This window comes from Myotis daubentonii, chromosome 6 (genome assembly GCF_963259705.1).
Source record: "Myotis daubentonii chromosome 6, mMyoDau2.1, whole genome shotgun sequence".
NCBI classification, from domain to species: Eukaryota; Metazoa; Chordata; class Mammalia; order Chiroptera; family Vespertilionidae; genus Myotis; species Myotis daubentonii.
The window spans coordinates 19672249-19699733 of record NC_081845.1 but is presented as its reverse complement, the minus strand read 5'-3'; the positions used below and the strand labels follow the sequence as shown (position 1 = coordinate 19699733).

At 39.7% G+C, this 27485-nt stretch overlaps 1 protein-coding gene across 2 annotated transcripts in view; it reads right to left on the bottom strand.

The window, feature by feature from the left end:
• The window catches only part of LAMA2 (laminin subunit alpha 2), a 484581-nt gene that overhangs the window by 169370 nt on the left and 287726 nt on the right, over positions 1-27485 (bottom strand). For both annotated transcript variants that reach the window (XM_059700294.1, XM_059700292.1), the window contains exons 19-23: positions 25958-26044; positions 16629-16840; positions 9063-9169; positions 3719-3899; positions 762-898 (exon numbers count right to left, since the gene is read on the bottom strand). In XM_059700294.1, the coding sequence (XP_059556277.1) occupies positions 762-898; positions 3719-3899; positions 9063-9169; positions 16629-16840; positions 25958-26044 (724 nt within the window). The remainder of the gene's footprint in view (positions 1-761; positions 899-3718; positions 3900-9062; positions 9170-16628; positions 16841-25957; positions 26045-27485) is intronic.

Below are 27485 nucleotides of genomic sequence, written 5' to 3'. Positions count from 1 at the left end.
CACATCATTGGATTTTGTGGCTGGGATGGAACGCTCATAAGTTTCGTATGGCTTATTCATGAGACCAGGGATGGGGCAGATGCTTGGATTCAAAGTGAAAATGCAAACCGTCATAGAATTTTGTAGCATTGTTCATAGTCATCTAAAATTTTGGAACTCTGGAGGAATTTTTGTTTTGTTTACAAATATGTAGCTATATGACTCTACAAACTGGAGTTCCTTCCACCCTCATGCTGAATATATGTCTCTCAATGTGAGTTTGGTCATGAAACTTTCTTAGGTCCAGCCATGGAAAAAACCGAGGATTTTTCTAGGCTAAAGGTTGATAATATGACTCTTCAGAATCTTAACAATTATTTTCTGGAAACTGAAACCTAGTCATAATTTGAGGGTAATTCATATGTATTTTTGGCAAATTCCTTTAATTGGTTCCCAATTTCCTTGTACTTTGCAGGTATATTTCATTGTGTGTAAGTGTTAGGCTCTAGCTGTTTCCATTTTATTACAGATTTTTTTTGTTCTTTCCCCCTCCTTTTTGGTAGGTATCATAGATGAGGCTGCATAAATGTGTACTTACTTCATTATCTTTGCCACAACTAAAATGTTAGATACTGATCAATAGCTGCAATCACTCCATAATGATAGTTCTACATTGTTTTGCAATATAATATTGGATTTTGAAATGCCCAACTATAGAATTCTACCAACATAAACAAATCTTTTTTAAAAAATTTTCAGATGAAATAAATCAATTCACTCACCTTACAACCAGAGATAATGCTGTGGCCCCAGGTATTAGGTACACATTGAGAACACTGATCTCCAACGGTATTGGGAGGGCAAATGCATCGACCAGTCTTTGGGTCACAATTATTACCCAGGTGAGAACAGTCGCAAGCTTCACAGATGAAAGGGGAAACAAAAAGTAAACATTTGATACTAAATGTTGATTTTTATATTGTGATTTGTGTTGTTTCATTTTCCATACTATGGTCAAGGATTCTTAAAAGTGAAAACTTAACTCATTCATTTTTTATATCATAGTACAGTGTACTTCACAGAGGAGTTGTTCAACACATATATTATAATTCACTGAATAATTTCAAAAGGTAAAACATTTTTAACTTTTCAAATAAGCTTAAGAAAAGAAAGAATTGGTGTATCAGATCCCATGTTAACTCTGTTACCTCATATCTAGATATTATAAAGGTCTGAATTTCCTTTCTATGATTAAGTTCATAATTAATTTTCTACACTGTATAGATTAACAATTCCTTCCTATTGATGACTCTGATTTGTAGTTAAAACCTGTAAGCTTAATAGGCTTCCTAAATTCAGTATATCCTAACATACATCAGGACATTTCAGTTTTGCAAACATTTAAAAATAGTTAAATTACAGAACTGTATATATATAAAGATGTTTCTGAGTTTTATTTACCAACTGCCTTATTTCTTTTCAATAGATTTTGAATTTTCCATGCTATGATATAATATATGAAGAGTACAAATTCAACCCTACCCATACACTATCTCAAAGAATGCAAAAATAATATTTGACATCTTCAAAGCCATCCAAGACAAGGACTGTATGTCATTTATTACCTATAGTTTACCTAGGTACTGATAATACTTTGGTTCAGTGTTTCATATTAAAGAGGAGAAAGCAAGTGAATAAAAAACAAATACGTGAATTAAAAAAGAAGACCAATATTATAAGAAACCTTTTAATTGGTTATATGATGATTAAATCTTTTAAACAAAATACATTTGGGATATTTGATTAAGCTCACATTTTAAGGGATCATAATTATCATTGCTCACAGCATTTCATACCAGCTGTGAAAAATGTTTAGCACAACACTTGGCATAGGGTAAACACTAAGTAAATGTTAGCTATTGTTTTTGTTGTTATTAATATTGCTGCTAATTTTCAGCCAAAGGATTTAGTTTACATATACCATTGATTAAGGAGAAAAATAGTGCATACTGTGTTTAAATTAATGTACTAAAAAGTGTCTTGGGATGGTTCAAATCATTACCTACAAATAGAAATTCTCTAAGTAGTTCTTCAATGGAATCATAACACTGACTTACTAGGAAAACTTGAGTAATTAACTACTTTTTTTCTTGTTAAAATATAGTGTTTACCACATTAATCATACTAATAAAGAAATACCATTCATAACAATAATAGTAAACATTTACATATACCTTATATGCCAGGAATTTCTCTAAATATTGTATAACCATTAATTCAACTAATTCTTACAAAAACCCAGCAAGGTATATACTATTATTTTCTTTATTTAATAGATGAATGTTGTAGAGGGACAGGGAAACTAGGTCATTTGGTTATGTCACATAATTTGTTATTTGTGCAGCCAATAAACAAATCCAAGCTCTTTAGAGCAAAGCATGCTTTCAAACATATGCTATCCTGCCTGTTTTGTGCTTGTTCTCTGTTCTGTTTTTCGGGGTTAAATGCTACTAAGTCTGCAGTTCTAAAATGTTATCACTATTTCAAAATTTTTAAAGTGTTCTTGCTCTCATTTATAATTTCTGGTAGTGGATATATTTGAATATATAGTGCCATTTCATTAACTCCTAGTGAGTAAAAATAGTGAGATTTAAATACCAGAGTATATTTTAAAATGCAGCTTTAGCATTTTAGTGTATACAGATATTGACTTAGAGATCACACGTAGACTCTTAGAGGGTCTACAATGATAAGATTTAAAATAATTTATAATGGTTTAATTTACTATCACAACTGTATATCAAAGGTATTTGAGAATATCTAAAAGGTACTGGTTTTTAAAATAATTTCCTATATCATTCCTGGCACTTCTTACATAAATTCACTACAGTAGTCCATAATAAAGTCTTAAAATCTTACCATGTATTTATCATGATGCTGAGGATATAGGAATATCATCAATATTGAATCAGTGAGTTTAGTAAGCAAAGGTTAATTGGCTGGAATAAGGGTTAATTCCAAATTAGTGACACATAAATCAATGCTAAGGTTAAGTCTTTACTTTCAATTATTTTGTGCTATTTCCTACTTTCTATATCATGTTTGTCAGAAGGCTGTGGCTGGATATATGAGAACACTGCTTGAGGAAATCATGGTCAGAACCCCCCTTCCCCCCCCCGCCCCGCACTGAACTAACGAATGAACTAACGAATATCTAGAGCCAATCTGTTTCTTTCTCAGAATATCACAGTTTTTAAGGCACCTGAAAGTAGAAGCAAACATAATTTTTTTTTTGTAGAAGAAAAATATATTAACTCCCCTAATCCTTGTACCAATTTTGCAACAGGAAAAGGAAAAGTTGAGCTGTATTAGCTTGGGGGTAGAATTTAAACTAAGACAACGTTGGCACCAGAAAAATTGAACTTTCGAGCTGCAGTAGCCTTTGAGCGTCCGGCTGAATGGAGGTCACACTCAAGGAGAGAGAGACACAGTGGAATTGGGATCTGCTGATGGATTTATATCGAGTATTTACAAGCACAGTTTTGCATGAGGCAATGTTTCAAATTGCAGTGTATTTCTTTTGATAATTTATTTAAAATAAACAGATGTTTCTTATTAGGTTAGATATTTTATATCATATATTTGTTGTCCTTTAATTTCTGGAAACCCTGACGAACAAACTGTTACAGAGCCAAGACCCAGAGAATGAATGTGCTCTGCTGAGTCTTCAATAACAGACCTGTGCACCCGCCTTCTTGGAAGTTGAAATAGCCATGGGCACAGTGGTCGCATTTCTTCCCTGTCACTCCAGGCTGGCACCAGCATTGGCCGCTCTCCTCACAGTCGAATGATTTAGACCCAAAGGAGTTACAGTTGCAGGGAACACATCCTCTTGGTGACTGTAGGCCAAAGGTTTCGGGCTGGCATAGGAAAGGAAAGAGAAACGTTAAATTTAAATCGATTCATTCACTATAGAACAAGATCCACAGCACTAAAAGATCAGGCAGGAGAAAAAAGGAGCCTAAGGGGTATGAAAGTTTCTTCTCTGATGTTAGGACAACTGAGTTGTCATTCAATCTAATGGAAACTTTTTGTAATATCCAAAGATAAAATTTCAGTTACTTTGAAATTTCATCCAGATAAAGGCAGAATTAGGGCATTATTATCCAGTCTGATATATTTTCACTAGCTTTTCCCTGTACTTCCCGAGATTCTAACGGCACTGTGGAAATAAGCTAAGGTTGGTATTTTTATTTTAATTAAAAATTTTATTTGCTTAAATCCTCATAATCTGCACTGATTACTTTCAGATCTTATGAACTCCTTCTACTTGATAATGCTTTAAATATTGTTACCCACAGCCTAAAATTAAAATAAATTATCTCCTCGAATATTTTATCTACCATATTTCATATATCCATAAATACTTCTAATCACCACTATAGGGCTCACATTATAAATATAATTTTCAGGTTTTGCCTACACTGACAAAATAATTGATTTGACAAACATCTAGTTCTTGGGTTTCATCTTAACAATAGAAATTGATTTATAAAAACAGACATCAAAGATTAGGTAAATGAAGAAAAACTTTTATACTCTGAGAGTTACCAGTATGCACATCCCTTATCTACTTATAACAAGTAAGTTTCTATGGTTGTTTTCATTGCTAGCTTTGGCTGACTTTTTTGAAATACATGCCAACAGATCTAGAGGGACTATAATAAAATGCTGATGGATTAAAAATTATGCCTACTAGAAAAATGAGAAGCACATATCTTATTTAAAGTATGTCAGGGTTGTCTTTTTAAATATAAAATATGTCACATTATTATGATATTTTAACCTAGAAAATTGGTCTTAGTCATTGCTTCTTTGTAAAAAATAATTCCCATTTTGGAAAATTAGACTTAATAGTTACTTCTTGGTAAAAATAAATCTTGCTACTTAAAGTGAGCCACTCAAAGAGAAATGTAAGCTGCATTAAATATTTTTGCCATTATTGTTAACAGTATTAAAAATAAGTCCTAGAAAATAAAATCACACTAAAATTATTCTTTCAAAATGACTATAGCTAAGAATAGGTTTGTATTTAAAATATAAAATAGGTTGAATGAGTTTGAAAAATAATTTTATTTATATTTACTGCTGACTTTATTTTTACTTCTAGTTCTAATTCAGACTTCACTACATGATTAAAGAAGGAAGTGTGTATCAGTTCTAAAAATGACCTAACACATGCTATTGAAATTCAATTATAGAAAAACTTAAAACATATAATATTTTTATTCATAAAAACACTTCATTGTAAGATTCTCAATACTTGACCTAGAGAAATACTTAGAAATTGGGAAAAGGGTTAAAGTACAAGCATGCCCATTACAATATTATTTATCATAGTGATTAACTGTAGAAGCACCTCATGTTCAATGTTAGAGAAAATTTGAATAAATTAAATTATGATACATTCATGCTATAAAATGATATGCAGTCATTAAAATCCTGTTTTGAAGCAGTTTTAATGACATGAATATGCTTAGTATATAGCATTAAGTAAAATTTCAAAAAGCAGAATACAAAATTATATATACACTGTGATTCTAATTACATACCTAAAATGATATATCTACCACTCAGATATACACAAATGGAAACATACATACATAAAAAAGACTAAAACATAATATAGTAAAATAGTTTTTAAAAATATCTGAATTATAGAAGTCGTATATTTGCATTTGTTTTTCTTTTCTAAATATTCACTTAGAAATCTGAATTGTAAAGATAGTACTTTATATTCATCTTTATTTCCTAAATATTTCTTTCCTTAGCATACTTATATACACACACACACACATATACACATATATATACATGTATACATATATATTTAATGGGAAATTAATAAAATATTAAATAAACTTATAAATAATGGTTATTATTAAAAATTTCCAAAGTTGATCATGTAAAGAAATTTACAAGAAGAAATGTCTCTACCATATTTTTCTAGTGTTTAAATTATGCAATTTTAAAAGCTGAGTTATACCAAAATAAATACTGCTAACTTTGAGTAATATAATTTTAACAAGTTTGCTGTTCAAAAATGTATTTCAGAGACTAGGGAAAACCCCTGATGTAAACAAATTCAAGGAGCAAACATCCCTAGTCAGTGATGGAAATTAATGAGGTGAAACAAGGTGGGAGAGAGTGCCAGTCAGTTTCGCTGGGAAGTTTGTTGCGCCCCCATAAATTATTCTTACTTGGGAAAATAATAACAACTAGAACTTATATATTGTGCTTACAGTATGCCAAGTACTGTTCTAAAGTCCTCTATAAATAGCAATTCATTTAATCTTCAAGATCATCTTGTGAGATAAATATTATCACCTTTTTACAGGGTAGTGAAACCGAGGCACAGAAAAGCCAAGTGATTTGCCTAAGGTCACCTGCTCACCAGTGGAGCAGTCAGGATTCCAATTAGCCAGCCTGCCTTCAGAGGTGGTGCTCCTCGCTCACACGTACTTGCCACAGAGAACAGACACCACTTTATACAGCTGTGCTGTGAGATTTGTAGGAAAAGGACATGAACGAGGGTTGAATTTCTGCTAAGTTTACATACTGGAGACATCTTGATCAGTTAGTGCTACTTTCTTTTACTTTATGCATGCATTTTTTTTTTAAATTTAAGAACATGATCTCTTTTAAAGAGTTTTTTTTCATTTAATATCAATAGTATTAACAATATCTAACATTCACAAAGAGTTCTCCATATGGGTCCGTCCTTTATGCGCTGTTCTCATAACTCCCCTGAAACAGGCATGGGGGTGTCTGAGCAGAGCTTCCTGCAAGAGAGCCTGCCATGAGGAGTGTCCCTGAGGGGCAGCCTGCAGCTTCCACAGGGAGGGCTCACAGCAGGTCTCGCTTCCTCTAGTCAATAACAGATGACCTTTCTGTTCAAACCAGGATTCCCCTAAGGAGCAAACTTTGCTTCAGCATTTCCCATCGGCTTGGCCGAGAATTTGGGATTTGGGCAGAATGCACCGAATGAGGCTTTTCTACCCATTCTTTCCTTCCCTCTCTCCTTCCACACAGTCAGACCTGCACTGCAGCAGAGGGCTCCCTGCATACTACACTCCCTCCCTTGTCATCCTTCATGGGCACAGTTTGCAGTAAGTCTCCACGCTTGCCTCTTGGAAAACCCAAACAGACTCAAACCCTGAAGTAGGTCCTACTAGAGATGAAGAAGCCGAATTATGGAAGATTGAAGGAACTTTTATTGCTAGGAAGTGGTGAAGCTGAGATCTGACCTGAGGCAGTCTGAAATGAGAACTCGTTTTCTTAAAATGTCAATAGGAGCCATCCCTTTGCTTCCTTACTTTGTAGTACATTCTTGCTTTCTTCTATCCCCTGCCCTCAGCTCTCCCACAGGCTCCGGTTCTACACTGGCAAGCCCTGTCGTCCGTCCCCTGCTGCTCTGCAGATTGGCCGCGGGCCTCGCTTTCCCTCCTCCCTTCCTCCCAACATTTGTTTTGTTTTGCCTTATGAGAAGGGGTCCCATCTTTTGTAACAGAGAATACGCTTCCATACTTTGTGTATGTTGTGCATTTACAATGTGTTTCTTGTGTTTGTTGTATCCTAGAGCAAAATTATGGTGTGGACATGCAATCAAATCGTTCATTACGCTGAAATTGGCAGGTCAATGAGCTGAATTTTCCTGGGCACGTTCCTTTCTTTGCTAGATTTCCCTTTATTTGTTCATTCATAGAAAGGAGTTTGCTCCAAATGATACCCAAGGACCTTTCCACTTCTAAGATTAAAGTTTCCCACACATATATTTTTCTCTGTTTTCTGCACATCCATGGTTAATCAAAACTTTATTAACCTATGAACTTGAATATACTTTTGGAAACATAGATAGCTGTTTTTAAAAGGCAAGGCACCGATCAGGAATTGTCCAGTTTTTGCATTTGCAACTTGCACACTAAGCAACCATTTTTTTGTAAAATGGCATCAGGGATTGTCAGCCGCAGCACACGGAACACAACATGCCACGCCAGAGCCATGCAGCACCGCTGCAATTACCCGAGCCGCGGGCCAGTAGGCTCCCCGAGGGCAGCCTCTGGAGCTGCTGGGACCCCATCTCTGGGGAGACCCCAGCACCGGTTGCGTTCTTCGTGGATGCTCCTTCTGTCGGTGCACCTGCCTGCCCAGGTTGCACTGTTTCCCTACGAAGCCTGATTTACAGACACATTTTCCTGTCATATCACACTGCGGTGACAGAGAGCCAATGGGATTGCAGTCACATAACACACAGAATCGTTTCTCAGGGTCCCACCACATATTGGACTTTAAAAGCCAAAAGAAAAAGAAAAAGAAACAACAGTAAGAGCATACAATATTATTCAGGAGATAGAAACAGGTGACATTTTCAAGCTTCCTACAGAAAGGTCAGTTTGATGACATCTGAGAAGTGCTTGCTTATATTTAACAGTTGTTAGCACCAAAAATGCATATTTACGTGAGAGGTGGTGCAAACTCACCTGCTCTCACAGAGGGATCTCAAGGTCTTGCCATACTGAAGGTGGGGCAATGGGTTCAGAATTGAGAGCAGGAGATTTTTATTATTGTTTCACTTTAGCCAAAGGCGTATCTAAAAACTACCTCCATTCACTTCTCTTCTGAAAACATTTAAGTAAAGTGCTCATCGGAACTGACATCTAAATGATGGAACTAAAACAAGGAGTTTGCTAAAAGCAAAGGGTATGATACATTTTATTCTGCCAACAAGGTAAAGGCAAAGGAAGGATATTTTTGTCTCCGTAGACTGGAGAGTAAATTTCTATTATCTGATTCAGAAACATCTGAAGTGCAGTAAATATTACACAAAACCAAGGAAATACAAGTTGAATGTCAAACGCTCATGTACAGCAAATTTTTTTCTATTCTGAGAAAACATTTCAGTGATCCCAGTAATTTCACATGTAGAATTAGATAATCCCGAACCTTTCTTTTAATATACTAAGATGTGTATCATCGAGAGCTAATGAGCCTTTTCAAGGAGGAAGTAAGCTCCTACTCCTTACCTTACATTCATCACACCGCCGGCCCTGCACATTAGGTCTGCATTCGCACTGTCCTGTCTGCGTGTGGCAAACCTCAGAGAAGGAGCCATTGGCATGACAGCGACAAGCTGTAAAGAAAAGAGAGATCAGTCGCAGGGAAAAACGTTCTAATAGTCTTAGTAGGCTTATTGAATAATGATATCCCCAAGATAGCAATACTGACAACTAGCTTTTTAGAATGGAATGTTTTCTGACTTGCTAGATCAGAGGTCGGGGGTGTCCAGCCTGAGGGCCACGTAAGGCCCACAGAATCATTTGGTTTGGCTATGCCAAGGCATTAGGGGTGAGTTAATTAAATGTTACCGAATATAGCAGGCCGATTTTTAAGGTGATAATTTTGTATGGCCCACGAATTATGTTATAAATACCCATATGGCCCTTGGCAGAAAAAAGGTTCCCCACCCCTGTGCTAGATGACCTGTTAGGCTTTATGTCATTTGATCCTTACAACTCTACAAACTGTAGGATCAATTTGTATAAAGCCTGGCACAGTACCTGGCCCATCATATGCTATTGAAATATTAATATCATCATTATTATTCCAATGTTGAGAATGAAGACAGTGAAATTCAAAGAAGCCATAACTCATACAAGGCCACAGTTGGTAGGTGATATAGCTGAGTCCTGACTCCAGGTGAATGTTATTTCCATCACTTCTTCAGCTCTTTCACTTCTTTATAGATGCATTGGCGTAACATTTAAAAAATTGTAATCCCCATTTTAAGTAATGCATATTAACCATAGAGCTAAAATATTTTTTGAGAAATTATCAAAATTAATAGCCCCCATGGTATAATATTAATGACACTATTAATCAAGCAACATTGCCTTTTTAAATTTAATAATTATTTACTATGTGCCTGTTTTTTGTTAAGCTCAAAACACGAGTTTGGGGGGAAATTTTATATATATAAAATATATATACACATACACATACATACCTTTAAGATTAGAAAGGATGTAAGATAAAAACATTGTTTCACGTGTACTAGGAATGTAGCATTACAATTTTCAAGAAGAACTTTTACTTTATAACTTACATGCTATCTCTTAAGATAGAAAATATATTTGTTTTCAGTAATTATTTGTCATTTCTATGTTATGAAGTTGTCTGATATCATCCTGAGCCATAGATCGATCTAAAAAGTAAATGGTCTTTTCACAAATGCAACCGTAATTATTGGCTCACTCTGTACTCTATGAGTATATTTTCAATGGTATATGCAATTGCATTGATACCAGCATAAAAAAAATATATAAGGGGGAGATGATATGGGAATTTAGATTAGTCATAGATGGTTTTGTAAAGTTTTATACAATATTTCATGTTTCTGGATACCTTGATCTGAGCACAGCTTATAAATACATTATAAATAGCTACTCCATCAGCGTATGTTATTATTCTGTTCATCTGGCTCCAGATTCTACTTAGTTTTATTGCTTTTCTAAAAAATGTTTGATTTTTCTTCCAGTAGTTTGACCTTCAGTGTCTGCCAACTTGATAGCAATTGAGGGGGTGATGAGGGCCCAGCCCCATCTGCAGCCAGTCACTTTCCTCGGGACATGGTCCAAGGACAGTCTATATTTGGGGTATGAGAAAAGGCTGAAAAAATATTTTCTTTAACTATCCATTTAATTTGAACACTAGAATTATTGTATAAACTTTTAATTTCTTTATGCATGTTTCTTATGCATATTGTACAAAAATGTTTTTAAAATCTTAAATAACTAAGGATTTAGAAGCCACTTTTTTTTTTGAGTGGGAGTATAAGATTATATTTACCATAAATTAAAGTCATTCTGCAAATAATGAAAGCAATGTAGAATTTTTAAGTAGCATTTTTAAATGAAATGTATGACCTTAATGTCATTCTTAATTAATGATAATTATTGTCAACTTAAAAATAACGAAAGCAGTGTAAAAAAATTAAGTGGCATTTTTAAAGAAATGTATGACACAAACACTATAGATAAATTTGAAAAGCAAAATATATTTCTTTGTAGTGGTGTACTTTTCATGAAAATATTTAGAGGCAAATAAATAATGCTTTATTGTGAATTTTATTCTCTTAAGGGTTTACCACCTATGAAGAGAAAAACTTTTGTATCTGTGAAAAATTACCCCCAAATAGATAATACATTAGTTTCTTATAGTTTTAATCTTAATGACATGACAAGAAGTGCCGGGGTCCAGCCCCAGCGGGTCCAGGGGTCCCCAAAGGTGTGGACGGAGTCGGCGAAGAAGGAATGACACGGAGACAGCCTTCGGGTGATCATCATAGCCAGGTTCCTCTAGCCAGGTTCAGTAGCCAGGTTCTAGTCAGGTTCTCTTGTCAATTTCTGTAGTCAGGTTCAGTCCAGGATCCCCCGCCATGTTCTCTCCAGCGAAGTTCCTCTGTCTGCAGGTTCTGTCCTCCTGGCTCTCTTCTAAGTTCTGTCTCCTGAGTTCTGTGTTCTGAGTTCTGTCTTCTAAATTCTGTCTCCTAAGTTCTGTGTCTTGCTGTCTTCTGAATTCTGTCTCCTGAGTTCTGAGTGTTTCTGTCTTGTTACAACTGTATTTATACCAGTTGATTCAATCCTATCAATCTCTATTACAAAGGTTAGGGCGTTTCTTATCTCCATTCCAGGGAGAAAAGATTATGTAGTTTAAGCATGATTGTTCGTAGTTAAAGGGATTAATTACCCGCCTGGCACTTAGTTGAGGGGTTTTATTCCCTCCCTAACTTCAGGGGAAAATCCCTACCTGGGGATTCAACCTTTCTCGGAGAGGTGACTTTGGTTAAAACACAGCGCCAAGAAGGTGAGCAAACATATTAAGAAAAGTATGCCATATATGCCAGGTCCCTTGAAACAGCAAGGATGGACCGGCTCCCGGCAAATTCCCCCTTTTTTATTTTTTAAAAGCAAGCATTAAAAAGAAAAACCTGAAACGCTCTCTTGTATCCATTTTAAGAGTAGGATTGGCGCTTTCTGCTATTACCTGAGTCCTGATCTATCACCCCAGGGAGAGCTTGCCAATCCTGCACTTTCCCGGGGTGGAAAGGCTGCAGTGGGGTTAAGGATAAGGCTCCTTGGGCCTACCTTCTCCCATGCCTCTACATTTACCTTTCCGGCACCTTTCCTTCCTCAGAAAAGCATGGACGTATTTCTTGTATAAAATGTTCTGTCTGACTGGGAGTAACCTTAATTCCTCTGCTAATAAGCATATATGTTAAAAGATCAATACAGAGTCTTTTTTCTTTAGACTCAGTATGGCACATCTTCTTAATCTAAGTTCTGTACTATCCACCTTCTTACCCTACTTATCCTCTATAGGGGGGTTTGCAGCACCCTGGTGGAGTCCTATCCGTCCCGAGTGTGGGGGTTTTCAAGGGGGGGGGGGCTTACCTAAGGGAATCCTGTTCCAGGGATTCCCAAAGGTGTGGACGGAGTCGGCGAAGACTATCCACCCTCTTCCTATGGTGGAGTCCTATCCGTCCCGAGTGTGGGGTTCTCAATGGGGGGGCTTACCTAAGGGAATCCTGTTCCAGGGGTTCCCAAAGGTGTGGACGGAGTCGGCGAAGACTATCCACCTTCTTCCTACGGTGGAGTCCGATCCGTCCCGAGTGCGGGGCGCTTACCTAGGGGTCCCTGTTCGGGCGCCAGATGCCGGGGTCCAACCCCAGCGGGTCCAGGGGTCCCCAAAGGTGTGGACGGAGTCGGCGAAGAAGGAAGGACAAGGAGACAGGGTTCAGTTGATCAGCAGCCTAGCCAGGATCTCCAGCCCGGATCTCCAGAGAGGTTCTGCTTCGGATTTCCAGCGAGGTTCTGTAGCCATGTTCCCTCCCTAGGTTCTCCAGCCAGGTTCTGTCCAGGCTCTCCAGTCAGGTTCAGTGTCCAGGTTCCAGTCAGGTTCTCCTGCCAATCTCTGTAGTCAGGTTCAGTCCAGGATCCCTTGCCATGTTCTCCCGCTAGGCTCTGTCTCTAGGCTCCGAGGCCAGTCCCTCTCCAGGATCCTCCGGCATGCTCTCTCCAGCGAAGTTCTTCTGTTTCTAGGCTCCGTGTAGGCTCTGTCTTCTTGATTCTGTTCTAAGTTCTGAGTGTTTCTGTCTTGTTACAACTGTATTTATACCAGTTGATTCAATCCTATCAATCTCTATTACAAAGGTTAGGGCGTTTCTTATCTCCATTCCAGGGAGAAAAGATTATGTAGTTTAAGCATGATTGTTCGTAGTTAAAGGGATTAATTACCCGCCTGGCACTTAGTTAAGAGGTTTTATTCCCTCCCTAACTTCAGGGGAAAATCCCTACCTGGGGATTCAACCTTTCTCGGAGAGGTGACCTTGGTTAAAACACAGCGCCAAGAAGGTGAGCAAACATATTAAGAACCGTATGCTATATATGCCAGGTCCCTTGAAACAGCAAGGATGGACCAGCTCCCGGCAAATTCCCCCTTTTTTATTTTTTAAAAGCAAGCATAAAAAAGAAAAACCCGAAATGCTCTCTTGTATCCATTTTAAGAGTAGGATTGGCGCTTTCTGCTATTACCTGAGTCCTGATCTATCACCCCAGGGAGAGCTTGCCAATCCTGCACTTTCCCGGGGTGGAAAGGCTGCAGTGGGGTTAAGGATAAGGCTCCTTGGGCCTACCTTCTCCCATGCCTCTACATTTACCTTTCCGGCACCTTTCCTTCCTCAGAAAAGCATGGACGTATTTCTTGTATAAAATGTTCTGTCTGACTGGGAGTAACCTTAATTCCTCTGCTAACAAGCATATATGTTAACAGATCAATACGGAGTCTTTTTTCTTTAGACTCAGTATGGCACATCTTCTTAATCTAAAGATCAATACAGAGTCTTCTTTCTTTGGACTCAGTATGGCACATCTTCTCAATCTAAGAATCAATACAGAGTCTTCTTTCTTTGGACTCAGTATGGCACATCTTCTCAATCTAAGTTCTGTACTATCCACCTTCTTACCCTACTTATCCTCTATAGGGGGGTCTGTAGCACCCTGGTGGAGTCCTATCCGTCCCGAGTGTGGGGTTCTCAATGGGGGGGGGCTTACCTAAGGGAATCCTGTTCCAGGGGTTCCCAAAGGTGTGGACGGATTCGGCGAAGACTATCCACCCTCTTCCTACGGTGGAGTACGATCCGTCCCGAGTGCGGGGCGCTTACCTAGGGGTCCCTGTTCGGGCGCCAGATGCCGGGGTCCAGCCCCAGCGGGTCCAGGGGTCCCCAAAGGTGTGGACGGAGTCGGCGAAGAAGGAATGACACGGAGACAGCCTTCGGGTGATCATCATAGCCAGGTTCCTCTAGCCAGGTTCAGTAGCCAGGTTCTAGTCAGGTTCTCTTGTCAATTTCTGTAGTCAGGTTCAGTCCAGGATCCCCCGCCATGTTCTCTCCAGCGAAGTTCCTCTGTCTGCAGGTTCTGTCCTCCTGGCTCTCTTCTAAGTTCTGTCTCCTGAGTTCTGTGTTCTGAGTTCTGTCTTCTAAATTCTGTCTCCTAAGTTCTGTGTCTTGCTGTCTTCTGAATTCTGTCTCCTGAGTTCTGAGTGTTTCTGTCTTGTTACAACTGTATTTATACCAGTTGATTCAATCCTATCAATCTCTATTACAAAGGTTAGGGCGTTTCTTATCTCCATTCCAGGGAGAAAAGATTATGTAGTTTAAGCATGATTGTTCGTAGTTAAAGGGATTAATTACCCGCCTGGCACTTAGTTGAGGGGTTTTATTCCCTCCCTAACTTCAGGGGAAAATCCCTACCTGGGGATTCAACCTTTCTCGGAGAGGTGACTTTGGTTAAAACACAGCGCCAAGAAGGTGAGCAAACATATTAAGAAAAGTATGCCATATATGCCAGGTCCCTTGAAACAGCAAGGATGGACCGGCTCCCGGCAAATTCCCCCTTTTTTATTTTTTAAAAGCAAGCATTAAAAAGAAAAACCTGAAACGCTCTCTTGTATCCATTTTAAGAGTAGGATTGGCGCTTTCTGCTATTACCTGAGTCCTGATCTATCACCCCAGGGAGAGCTTGCCAATCCTGCACTTTCCCGGGGTGGAAAGGCTGCAGTGGGGTTAAGGATAAGGCTCCTTGGGCCTACCTTCTCCCATGCCTCTACATTTCTAAAATGAACACCCCGCAGAACTCACGACCACCACGGCACTACTACGGAAGGAGCTACCATGTGTGAGCGTGCCAGATCCCAGGCATTTCAATAGATACTTTCTGTGGGGCAGATCCTTTAGTCCCCACAGAAAATTGTGACCTTTTATGTAAATGATGAAATTGAGTCTCAGTGAGGTGAAATGTCTTGCCCAAGATCACACAGCTAGAAAGTGCAGATCCTAGATGATGTGTTTGAATGGACGAATTTCTTAAAAACTCCCGATGATTTTGCAAAGATGCCATAAACTCACAGTGTTTAAAAGCCCTCCAGAGCTGTTGGAAAACCTGCTTTAAAAATCATTAATTGACAGATGAAACGAATAGATGTCATTGTCCCAGAGTGATTTGGTTTTGATTCAACAAATGGTCATTTTCAAGTGACAAAAAAACGACACTCACCTTACAAATCTATGAGGAGAAAGACACCGCTCTTATTGAAATGGGTGTTTACAGCCTAGACAATAACAGACTCGATTTCCAGTGGTTTCTATATTTTTGCAGTTCCTGGGAGCCACTGAATGATTGGAAGAGTCCCTTCTTACATAACGCAACTGGCAGAATTAAATTGTTGGGCTGATATTTGTTCTGCTTGAGGATTCTGACAACAGATGAAGCTGATGATGGCAGTGCAAACCACTCAGGGACTAATATGGACTAACATTCCATTTCACTCTCCACAAGATCTCCCTTGCATTTATATTAGCACTAATATAAAGCAATGGCAAATTCTCTGCCACACTATAACACAACTAAGAAGGGAAAGATGAGGGAGGGATATACTGACCATTATGAATGAGGCCCTACAATAGCTACTTTTGTGGAAGGATAACAGATAGCATTCTATGAATAGTCCTAAGTTGAAGGTTAATCACTTAACAATTACAAATGACAGTGTGCAAAAATATTGGCAGAATTTTACAACTATGATGAAATGCAAGAATGTAAAGTTCACATATGAAAGGAATACAGACTCACACCTACTGATAGATACTAATTCAATAATGTGGGCAGAGAAATTTATTTCAAGAAAATAATTAGATCTGAGATAAATCAATAAAGGCTAAATAGGTCCAACCTATTTTTCAAAATTTTCTTTTCTGCTATGGACATACATTATTTTAGAATATTTGTTCCACATGTAAACGGAAATATGTGCATCTTTTGAAAAACAATGGCACTGCAACATGCATTAATTTTCCAGTGATTTACTCTATTGGTAAGAAAATATTTTAGGATACGCAGACTCTGTGTATAGGTTGTACATCTATCATAGATGTATTACACATAATTTCCTACTCTCCAATCTCACTCAAGAACTCATCAGCTACTCTGAGGTGCAATGCATCAATTCTGTCAGGGGCATCAATAGTTCAGACTTACGCTGACAGTTCCTTGCATCAACTGCGTCTCCAAAATATCCATCAGCACAGAGCTCACAGTACCGGCCTGTTGTACCTGGCTTACATATCAGACAGGCGCCAGACAAGCTGTCACAGCTGCCAGGGATGGAGAAGTCAAGGTTGTCATTGCATTGGCATGGCTGACATGATCCTCCAGCTACAGAAGGTTGTCCAAAATAGCCTTCTGCACACCTAAGGCAAAAGAATTCATCAGTGAGTATTTGGGAGGAATTAGTGAAACCCATCAGGGTAATACTTACATATTTTTCACACTCTCCCTCTCTCAGGATACATTTCTTTTTAAGTGTTCCTTTTCTCAAATGCAAGATGATTAAAAGTGTTTTTCCACAACTGTAGTGTAGATACAAGATGAAATCCTGCCAGCCCCACTAGTAATTATGTTTCAGTAAGAAAAAAAAAAATCTTGTTACTGGCACTAGAGACGAGACCAAAGCATAATAAGAAATCTGCTCCTGGCACATTTCTTAGAGGAATCTATGTCCATGTTGGGAAGCCTTTGTAGTACAACACATTATATCTATCTACTCCAATTGGTTGTATCCACTACAAATATGTAAGGTTCACATTTTTTTGGTTTTTGTTGAAGCCGAGCTTGTTATGAGAAAACAGGCTCACAAGGAAATTCAGTAGTGAGAATTCCAAAATTTATTAAATGGAAAATTATAACTCAAAAGGTTCTCTTTATTATTTGGGTGGAAGCTATGGGTATCTTTACATTAGCAATAGGTTTGTATGTGTTTGCATATCCAAACAGAGGCAGATTTTCATTGAAGAGTCTTTACTGAGAAGTACATATGCCTGTATACTATGTTAACATGCTAAAAGATGATACATAACTGTGCCACAACTCATATTAGCAAACTCTAGTTTGTTTTTTTTTTTTAAAAAGGACTAATCACTATTTTAGATATTATTGGTAAAACAAGTTTATTTATTTATGTGGCATGGCAGAGATTTTAAAAATTATAGTATAAAATTATCCTTTCCCCCTATGTTATATTTAAAAATGCTACTTCATGCTACAGATGCACAAATACATCTTTATAAGAAGCACCTATTTATATTCTGCTCTGTCTTCTCTTTCAATTACATTTGCTCATGCTTCCTATTAAGCCACACTTGCTAAAAGAGAAGCAAAACAGTGTATCTGAAATATTACAGTCAGGCTAGCTCTGTTATCTGCACTGTGTTAGCAACATAAAGTGTCTTTTTCAACAAAGTTCAAAATTGAAGGGGAACAAAAACCATGTGGGGGAATATAATTTCTATAGTACACTACTATTATGCTCATCTACTCACAGATGTGTAAGTCATTGTGTAGAGAAATGCTCTCTACCAGTCGAAGAAGAAATGGTTTAAATCCAGTACATCATATGAGGATACTTTAATAACATCACAAGTATGGTGCAAAGTCATTAATTCAGTTCGTTTTCTAGAACATATATAGATGCCATAATAGTCTTGCAGAATTACCCTTTTATCATAATTTTTAAAATGATGTTAATTCATAAAATATTTTATGAATTATGAAAGTCATTGCATAAATACTGCTTGGAAAAACATTGCCACCAACAAATATAATTGCTTATTAATTGTTTTTTGTAAAATGTGAACTAATGTTTGAGTGCTTAACATTCCCCCACAATGCCTTCAGGGTGGTATTTGAGAAACATAATAGGAAAATCCTTTTGAATTTTAACCCAATTCTTCTTGCCTTACTTGATATTCAGAGCTTATGATCACGCTCAAATGTATCTCATTTTCTTTACCATTAAGAGAGTGACTTTGCTTCTCTAGAATAACGATATACAATGATCATTATCACAGTCAACAAAAACCCATTATTTTCAGCTCACTTTCCTCAAAATGATTTACTGCCCTCAGGAGAGATGGTGTTCTATAACAAGATCTGGAAATTTTTTTCAACACAGATACCAATTAATAAGTCTACAATTCTCCCACAATAAAAAAAAAACACACACCTCAGTTCATGAGAAAATTAGAATAACTGAAGAAGCATCAAACTTTAATTTTTTATTGTAGAACATATAAGAAAACTTGCTGATTATACATGATAGATAATCCATATGTCACTTTATTGAAAGTGTGCATTCAGGTTTTATTACTGATGGATATGAATGTGGGTTTCTATACATAGAAAAGTATTCTTAGATACTAATAAAAATGTTTCAATAGAATCAAAAAGTGATTCTAGGGTCAGTGAAAACAATACTGCTAACCATATAACTTTTATTAATAATAACAGTACTGTATAGTCTGATCGACTAGGACTCATCTAATAAAAATTGGTATAAATCACAGTCCATTGGACCTTTCCAAATTCTCAGAATTTCACCCTACCAACATACTTGTAATTTAAAATCTGAAGTCCTCTCATTTTCATATGCAAGACAGAATGAGGATGTTTTTAAACAAAGAGCTTATTGGATTTCTTGCTAGAGAGGAACACCTTGACATAACAAAGTCACTGCTCCCTTCCATATTTGCTAACTTTTTCAAATCAAATTGCAGTATTTTAGAAAGAGACACTCTAAATATAAATGATACTCCAGATAACACATGCAGGTAATATAATGACTTAGAAGCAACATAGAGGAAGAGAGACCAAGATAGAAAGATGAGATAGAGACAGAGATGGAGATGGAGATGAAGATTAGAGATAGAGATAGAAATGAGATGAGAGATAGAGATAGAGATAGAGACAGAGACAGAGATAGAGATAGAGATAGAGATATAGAGATAGATAGAGAGACTGGCAGAAGTGGAGAGAGATAACAGTAAGAAGAAGAAAGCAACATTGGTGAGATTGTTATCCCACTCTACTCCATCATTTCGTCAACTTTTGGCTAAAATTGTGGCATATGTTTCCATTATCTATGAACTGAATTCTTTGATCTCCCTAAGCAAATTAGACAAGCTCTTGCTTCTGCCCGCCTCCTGCCTTTCCTCAAACATCTACTGTGCACTATTACATAATCTATAATAAAAGGGTAATATGCTAATTAGACTGGTAGTCTTCTGGATGTCATTCCGTACGTCCTTCCTGACAAAGCCGGGGCTGGAGGGAAACCAGCCCAGGTCCCTGGTGCCTGCAGGGGGCCCGGGGGATGCCAGCCAGGTTCCCAGGTGCCTGTGGGCAGCCCAGAGTAGGGAAGTCCAGGTTCCGGGTGCCTACCAGCAGCCAGAAGAGGGAAGCCCAGGTCCCAGGTGCCGGAGGGAAGCCAGTGTCAGTAGCTGGGGGAAGGAAGACCTACTCTTGCATGAATTTTCATGCATCAGGCCTCTAGTACTAATATAAATAAGGCATAGTCTTTGTACTGCAGTCCAGGAAGAAGAAAGACATACTTAAAAATGTAGCATTGAAAGTCTAGAGATAAGCAAATACAGTTTTGCAAGCATAGAAAAGGGCAACCAACCAATATTATGATTAATTAAGGACCCTTTCAGGAAGATAGAGTTGAATTTTAAGAGTTGAACAGGCAAAGGAAACAAAATTGGCTAAGGCACAGAGGAGGGTGACTGCAATGTAAATGGCTGTGCAATATTTCTGTAGTTTACCTGCTTACATGGTGCCTTTCTACAAATTAGAAAAAAAAGGGTTTTCTCTGGGCAAATGCATAAAAGGGAAGAAATAATGGGCACAGCAAGAAGGGGGCACATTGGATTTGATCCCCTAACCTGTCCATTGGTTGAGTCCTTTTGTGCAGTGTACAAACTGTGAAGCCACATAAGCAGCCCTTTGAAACCTCACATGGAGTCACAGTTTTGCTAATAGTACTACCAAGTAAGGATAAGTGTCCCTCTTTTCTTATTTCTGCAACTTCTTTCTCAAGGGCATCCAGGACTCAGGGGCTCAAGCTGACTGAAAAGGAGTAGAATCTCACCAGCACAGTGATCAGATGACAGTTAGCCTTGATTCAGACTCAGGCATTTCTGAAGCGGAGAACAGCTAACTGGAATTTGGGACTTAAAACTTAAAACACAAAAAAGAACTTCTTTGACGTTGAATATGAATCATGTGGATAAATTCTGCGTGAATTTTCAAAATATGAAGCAATTAGATTCAAATAACTTCTGTATTCTTAATAGCAAGTGTGAAATTAATCTTAAATTTGACTTCTCTCTTCACTTAGTGAGGAGTTGTTAAAAGTTGGCCAGGTAGGGAGGGGACAGGGTTTAAAGGGTCCATGTATCTCATTAATTTCTCTTGATGCTACAACATTCATCCCTTTTGCCTTGCTTTTCAACTTTTCTCCTCTTGTCCAGATGATAAAAGACTAGAACCTTAGCAAAGTGCCATGATAAATACCTCTTCCCTGACTTTCTTCTCATTTGTTTAAAACATTCCCCAGAAGAAAGCAGTGGTATATATATTAATCTTCACCCAAGGGTATTTTTTACATTGATTTTTAGAGAGAGAGGGAAGGAGGGAGGAGGCTGGGAAGAGAGAGACATCAACATGAGAGAGACACATAGATTGATTGGTTCCCTCCCACAGGAGCCCCTGATGGGACCAGGGATGGAACCTGCAACTGAGCTACATGCCCATGACTAGGAACTGAACCCACGACTCTTGGGCCCCACACTGATGCTCTAACCATGAATCAAACTGGCCAGGGCAAAGCAGTGATATCTTAAACTATGGGTGCTTTGGCCTCAAGTGAGTTTCCTAAAACTCTAACTAGAGTTCTACATGTAACAGAATCGCAGTTAATATGTTGGCATATCTTGTTTAGCTCTCCTCCTTTCCATGAGTTTTCTTCATTCTCTCAATTCAAGCAGCAAGGTCATCTTGTGCTACATGGCAGAGTGAAGGGATCCGATAGTCAAGAAAGCAGGGCAGATAGGAATCTTCTGGACTCCAGGCTCTGAAAGTCGCAATTTTTATGAATGTGGCACCTCATAAAAATTCATCCCCAAAGAGAAAATGAGATGGAGATGGAAAGGCAGATGGAGAAGTAGCGATGAGAGCAGAGGTGCTGGTGAGTCCCAGTGGAATGAAAGCAGCAGAATGAGTCCTGTGCCCCCCTGAGTGGTGTGAAAAGATGCATAGAGATATTAGACCTGCAGAGAAAGGTGATCAAGAGGACATGGAAAAGGAAGAGGTCAGCAGAAACACACTTGGGTGAGTTACTCAGAGTTGCTTGACCCCTCCATATGTTTATTGCATAAAATATGCACATAATCACACACGTGCAAGCATGCTCACACACTCAAGCATTCAGCCTTTTGGCATTAAGTAAGCTTGTTAGGACTTGGGTTCAAGCCTGGAAGTGGAGAGGAGAGGGGGAAAAACTCATTTTTTTTTTTTTAAATATTGAGATCTAATTGACACATAACATTGTGTAACTTTAAAGCTCTCACAGCTCCCGCCTATGGCTAATTAAGTATCAGAATAGAAAATAAATTGAGATAAAGAATGTAAAGTTATAATTCCTGTCCACCTGAGCATTCTTGCAATATGATAAAAGCAGGGACTGGATGGTCACTTAAGACTCTAAAATGTTGAGTTCAACAAATTGAACAGATTTCCTCACTCCAGACATGTCATAACTTTTAACATGTCAATAAGTATTTCCCAAGCTTACAGGATCACAGAATTCTATTCCTAGAACCTCTATGATTTAGGGCACACTGCTTTGGTTTTCCAGGGCTGATATTATGTAGATGATGTTCATAACCTGATTGCAGCAATCACTTACAGAATAGTTTTAATGACAAGCTTTTTTTATTATCTCCTCCTTTCTCTAACTCTTATTCCCCTCCCTTCCACTGAAGCCTACATATCTCAGAAAATGTTTCTCCTAAACAGTTTTGGACCCAACTAAGGGGCTTTCTGGCTTATATAAATACAGAGAAATGATAAACCCTGAACATTCTTGGAAAACCCTAATCCAAATTCTTGCTAGAAAACTGTAACATCCCATCCTCTATATAATAATAATTTAAGATAATTTTTGACTGAAAAACTTGAATTGGAGATAAGGCATGCCATTTGATAAGTTGCATATGTGTGTTTCCATCTTTAATCAGATTAATAAAGATTTCAGATAGGAAATCATGCTTTTTGCCAAGAATTTCTCTCCTTGGCGATTTTTATTATTCAGATTGGAATTCTCTCCAGAATCCATTCGACCACTCTCACCAAAGTGAAAGCTGTGAGTTGCTTGAGGGCAAGGACTGTACAAAGTCTCTGTTTATATGCTCTATCCAGCCCTGCGCCTAGCATATGGTAGCTGCTAAACAAATGTTTATTAAACAAAATGTAATATTTTAAATTATAGATGGTTCAAAAACTAGTATCTAACATAGAATATGAAGCAAAGCAACATCAGAGACTATGCTCACCTATGTAGGTGGATTTAATGGCTTTGTATGACAGATCAGCTGTCATTTTCCAGTTGCTAAGATCCTATCTAATAAAAGAGAAACATGGTAATTAGCATACAACTGCTACCCTTCCCATTGGCTAATCAGGGCAATATGCAAATTAACTGCCAGCCAAAATGGCGGCCGGCAGCCAGGCAACTTAAAGTGAACATGAGGCTTGCTTACTTCATTGACGGAGGACTCCAACGTTCCCCGCCTGCCGCTGCCGGCCTCTGAGCTGCAACTCTAAGCAACTATGTTACAAATATAGAAGCTAAACAAAACCCCAGAAACCTGCTTTAGTTGCCTGGCTTTAGCCAGCAGGATCGCAACATTGTTTCAAATACAGAAGGTAAACAAAGGCCAGAAACCTGCTTTCAGCAGCGAAGGCTTAAGAGCTGGAGCCAGAGCTAAAGCTGGCCCAGAATAAAAAAAAAAGAAAACAAGGAGCAGTTGGGAGCTTCAGTCACCCGCCAGCCTGAAAACAGCCCTCAGCCCCTCACCCAGACTGGCCAGGCACCCCAGTGGGGACCCCTACCCTTAAGGGTGTGTGACCAGCTGCAAACAGCCATCATCCCCTCACCCAGGCTGGCCAGGCACCCCAGTGGGGACCCCCACCCTGATCCAGGACACCCTTCAGGGCAAACCAGCCAGCACCCACCCGTGCACCAGGCCTCTATCCTATATAGCAAAAGGGTAATATGCCTCCCAGCACCAGGATCAGTGTGACAGGGGGCAGCACCCAAACCCCCTGATCGCCCTGCGGCTCTGTGTGTGACAGGGGGCGGGGCCACAACCTCCCTATCCACCCTGCTCTGTTCGTGACAGGGGAAGGCACCCCAACCTCCTGATCAGCCCTGCTCTGTGCCCGATAGGGGGAGCTCCCCAACCCCATGATCACCCTGCGGCTCTGTGTGTGACAGGGTGCGGCGCCCCAACTCCCTGATCGGCCCTGCTCTGTGTGTGACGGGGTAGAGCCATAACCTCCCCATTGGCCCTGCCCTGAGTGTGAGAGTGGCGGCGCCCCAACCCCCTGATCGGCCCTGCTCTGTGGGTGATAGAAGGCAGTGCCCCAACGTGCCCCCCCCCCACGGGCCCTGCTCTGTGTGTGATGGGGTAGAGCCATAACCTCCCCATCGGCCCTGCCCTGAGTGTGACAGTGGCGGCGCGCCAACCCCCTGATCGGCCCTGCTCTGTGGGTGATAGAGGGCAGCGCCCCAACCCCCTGATCCGGCCAGCTCTGTGTGTGACAGGGGGCGGTGCCCCAACTCCCCTATCGGCCCTACTCTGTGAGTGACAGGGGGGAGCGCCCCAACCCCCTGATTGGCCCTGCTCTGTGCGTGACAAGGGGTGGCGCCACAACCTCCCCATCGACCCTGCCTTGAGTGTGACAGGGGGTGGTGCCCCAACCCCCCAATCAGCCCTACCCTGAGTGTGACTGAGGGTGGCATCGCAACCTCCCAATCCGCCCTGCTCTGTGCATGACAGGGGGCAGCACCCCAACTCCCCAATCAGCCCTGCTCTGAGTCCGACCAGGGGCTGCACCTAGGGATTGGGCCTGCCCTCTGCCACCCGGGAGCAGGCCTAAGCCAGCAGGTCGTTATCTCCCGAGGGGTCTCAGACTGCGAGAGGGCCCAGGCCGGGCTGAGGGACCCCTCCTCCCCCCCGAGTGCACAAATTTTTGTGCACCGGGCCTCTATTAATAATAATAATAAAGGTTGCCTGTCTTCAGTTGGAGTGTGTGAGTTTGGGGGGCGGGCATCAGGCATTTGATGTAAATCTGTCTTGGAAATGGTATGTTCTGCTATTATCATAAGTGATATACACATGTCCTCTTATTTTAAACACAATTAAAGACCTTCAGTTTCTCGATGGCAAATAAATCCTTCTTACTTCAGTTCTGTTATTCCATTACTAATTTACAGATGCTGCCACAGTCACAAATAGTACTTGTTGCTGCTAGGAACTGTCATTGGCACTTTGCCCATGGACTGCTAGCTGCCAGCTAAATGCTCTCTGGGAGAATGGCCCCTGCTTCGTCTATGCACCCTGGTTGAAACAGGGGTGATGGCTGGCAGGAGGACAGGGGAAGACAGGCAGAGAGAGCCCTCTGTGTGTTAGCTTCCGTGATGATGGTGAAAGCAGGGCATGTCCTCTGCCTCCCATCCTAACCCCACCCCCCGTGATGACAGCAAAGGGGGCTATTTTCAGTGCTAAAACCAGAGAGGTGTTGTGTTTGTCAATGGTATCAAGGGAGAATTTTGTACCATTTTCATACCGAAACTGAAATCCAGAAGAACCTTTCCTTTCAGAAAGACTTCAGGAGGGAAAATAATTACACAAATTACATGGAAAAATATCTATGGCTCCACGGCAAAGCAGCCTAGTAAAACCAACAGGAATCACAATGCTGGCTTCGAAGTACTCAGAAGAGGATATAAATCATGATAATAAATTACATTTTATTTGTTTTCAAATTATATTTAAGGTAAATTATGAACTACTTGCTAAACTATGAACTACACATTTAAGCCACAATTTAAGGACAAAAAGCTAATTAGAAAGCTAAAAAGCAATGGTGGCAATGAAGGCAGTAAGATAAATCTTAAAGTGCATGACTTTCCACTTGAGCAATACTTTCTCGAAAGATTGTAGGTTAATGCTTAACCTTTAAGATTAGAACATTGATCAAACATTCTCTGAGTGGAGATTTACAGAGACATTTCTAGAGAATAAATAAACTATAAACATATAATGTATCTGTTGGACAAGTGTGGTGAGAAACGTTATTTCATTCCACTGAGTGTGGCGGCGGACAGTGCACAGGATGATAATGCCTGTGGTTTTATGACTCCCCAGGCAGAAATCATTTTGAAAGACAGTGGTGCTCGCGCTTACCTCTCGCAGCGTGGTCCTGCGTACCCGACAGGGCATTCATCACAGATCAATCCGAGACTTCGGTCTAAATGGCACGTCGGGCTAAAGCTACGTTGATTTTGTCGGGAAACAACAGGGACAAGGAAGAAGCACATACACAGAGTCATTAGCGGCATCTTTTCATTTCTCTTCCTCTGGTACTGCTGTGACAAAAGCGTACAGGCTGGTCATTCTCGTCTTACAGACCGAGATTAGGGTCTGGCCAATCGAGGATGAAATGACATTGCTATTTCTGCAGACGTGAATATAGCCCAATAGAGGGCAATATCCCAGTGACATGTTATTAACTGACTTTTGACTGTTCTGGGTCCGTGATCATCAGTGGCAAGTGGGACTGTACTGCTTCTTTCTAGGGATTCCCAGGCCTCGAAAAATACAGCCTCGCATTCTCTCTCTCCAGCCAAATCCTTCTGAAATTGAAGCCCCAGAGAAATGTTAGAGATTTTGGAAAGCTCAGTATATGGTAGTGGGAGTGGTGGTGGGAGTGATGGTGGTAATGGGGTTCCTACTTTCAGTACGGCTACCAAAGGTGTGTGAATGTGTGTGCGTGAACATGTGTGCATGCCTCTGTGCATGCATGCATGTGCACATGTGTGCATATGTGTGTGAAGGTTGCTGCCCACATGTACTCATGGGCAGGCTGTTAACACAAAAGGAAGCCTCCAAAAAGCTTTCACAAGAGATCAAGTGTGCAATAATAAAACCAAAGGAACCAAAACAACATTTCCATTTCTCATGTCTGGCAGGTCCCAAAGTTTACCTCTCTTCTTGCACATATTTCCCATGTGGGTCTGAAGGAACAGAGTTGAGCACCAAGTCTAAAACCAGCCAAGTAAATAACTGAATGTTAGCGTTAGCCTGCAACAATATGTTCGACTCTGGCCACAATTCTTTGCCTTGTGAGAGAAACCTCTCATGCATGAACCCTTACCCCAAAATTGACATGATGGCTCTCTGAAGAGCCATCAACCATTTCACATTCTGTAAATTCTGCTGCTCTACCATTTTAAAGGGAAATGCCCCCAATTAATCTTTCTCCCATTCTGTCTTCCCTAAATAGATTTATTTTCTATTGTATATGACAGGACAATTCAGTAGAGGTTGCTTGATGGCCGACTGAATTAGAGAGAGAACAACAAATTAAACATTGCAAGGCCTGGTCTCGTTACGCTCCTGACACTGGCATGACTTCGGAATACTTTCTTCACTGTGCAGATCAGATCACCGGTACTATTAGGAATATTCTGGTTTAACTCACAGTAGCCCTCAAAGATTTAATAGTCCTAATTTTTTTATAGTAGCAAGCTATCAGAACCAAGTAGTTTAATCATTTTAAACATTTCCACTCAGTGGAAAGTCTAAATGGATCTGTTGAGACATAGGGTGGGGTGGGGGTGGGGAGCTTGGTCTGTGATATCTTGAGTTTACAAATATTACCCAGATAAAATATTCCACGTTAAGGGGTTCTGGTGGCTGCCATTAACAGCAG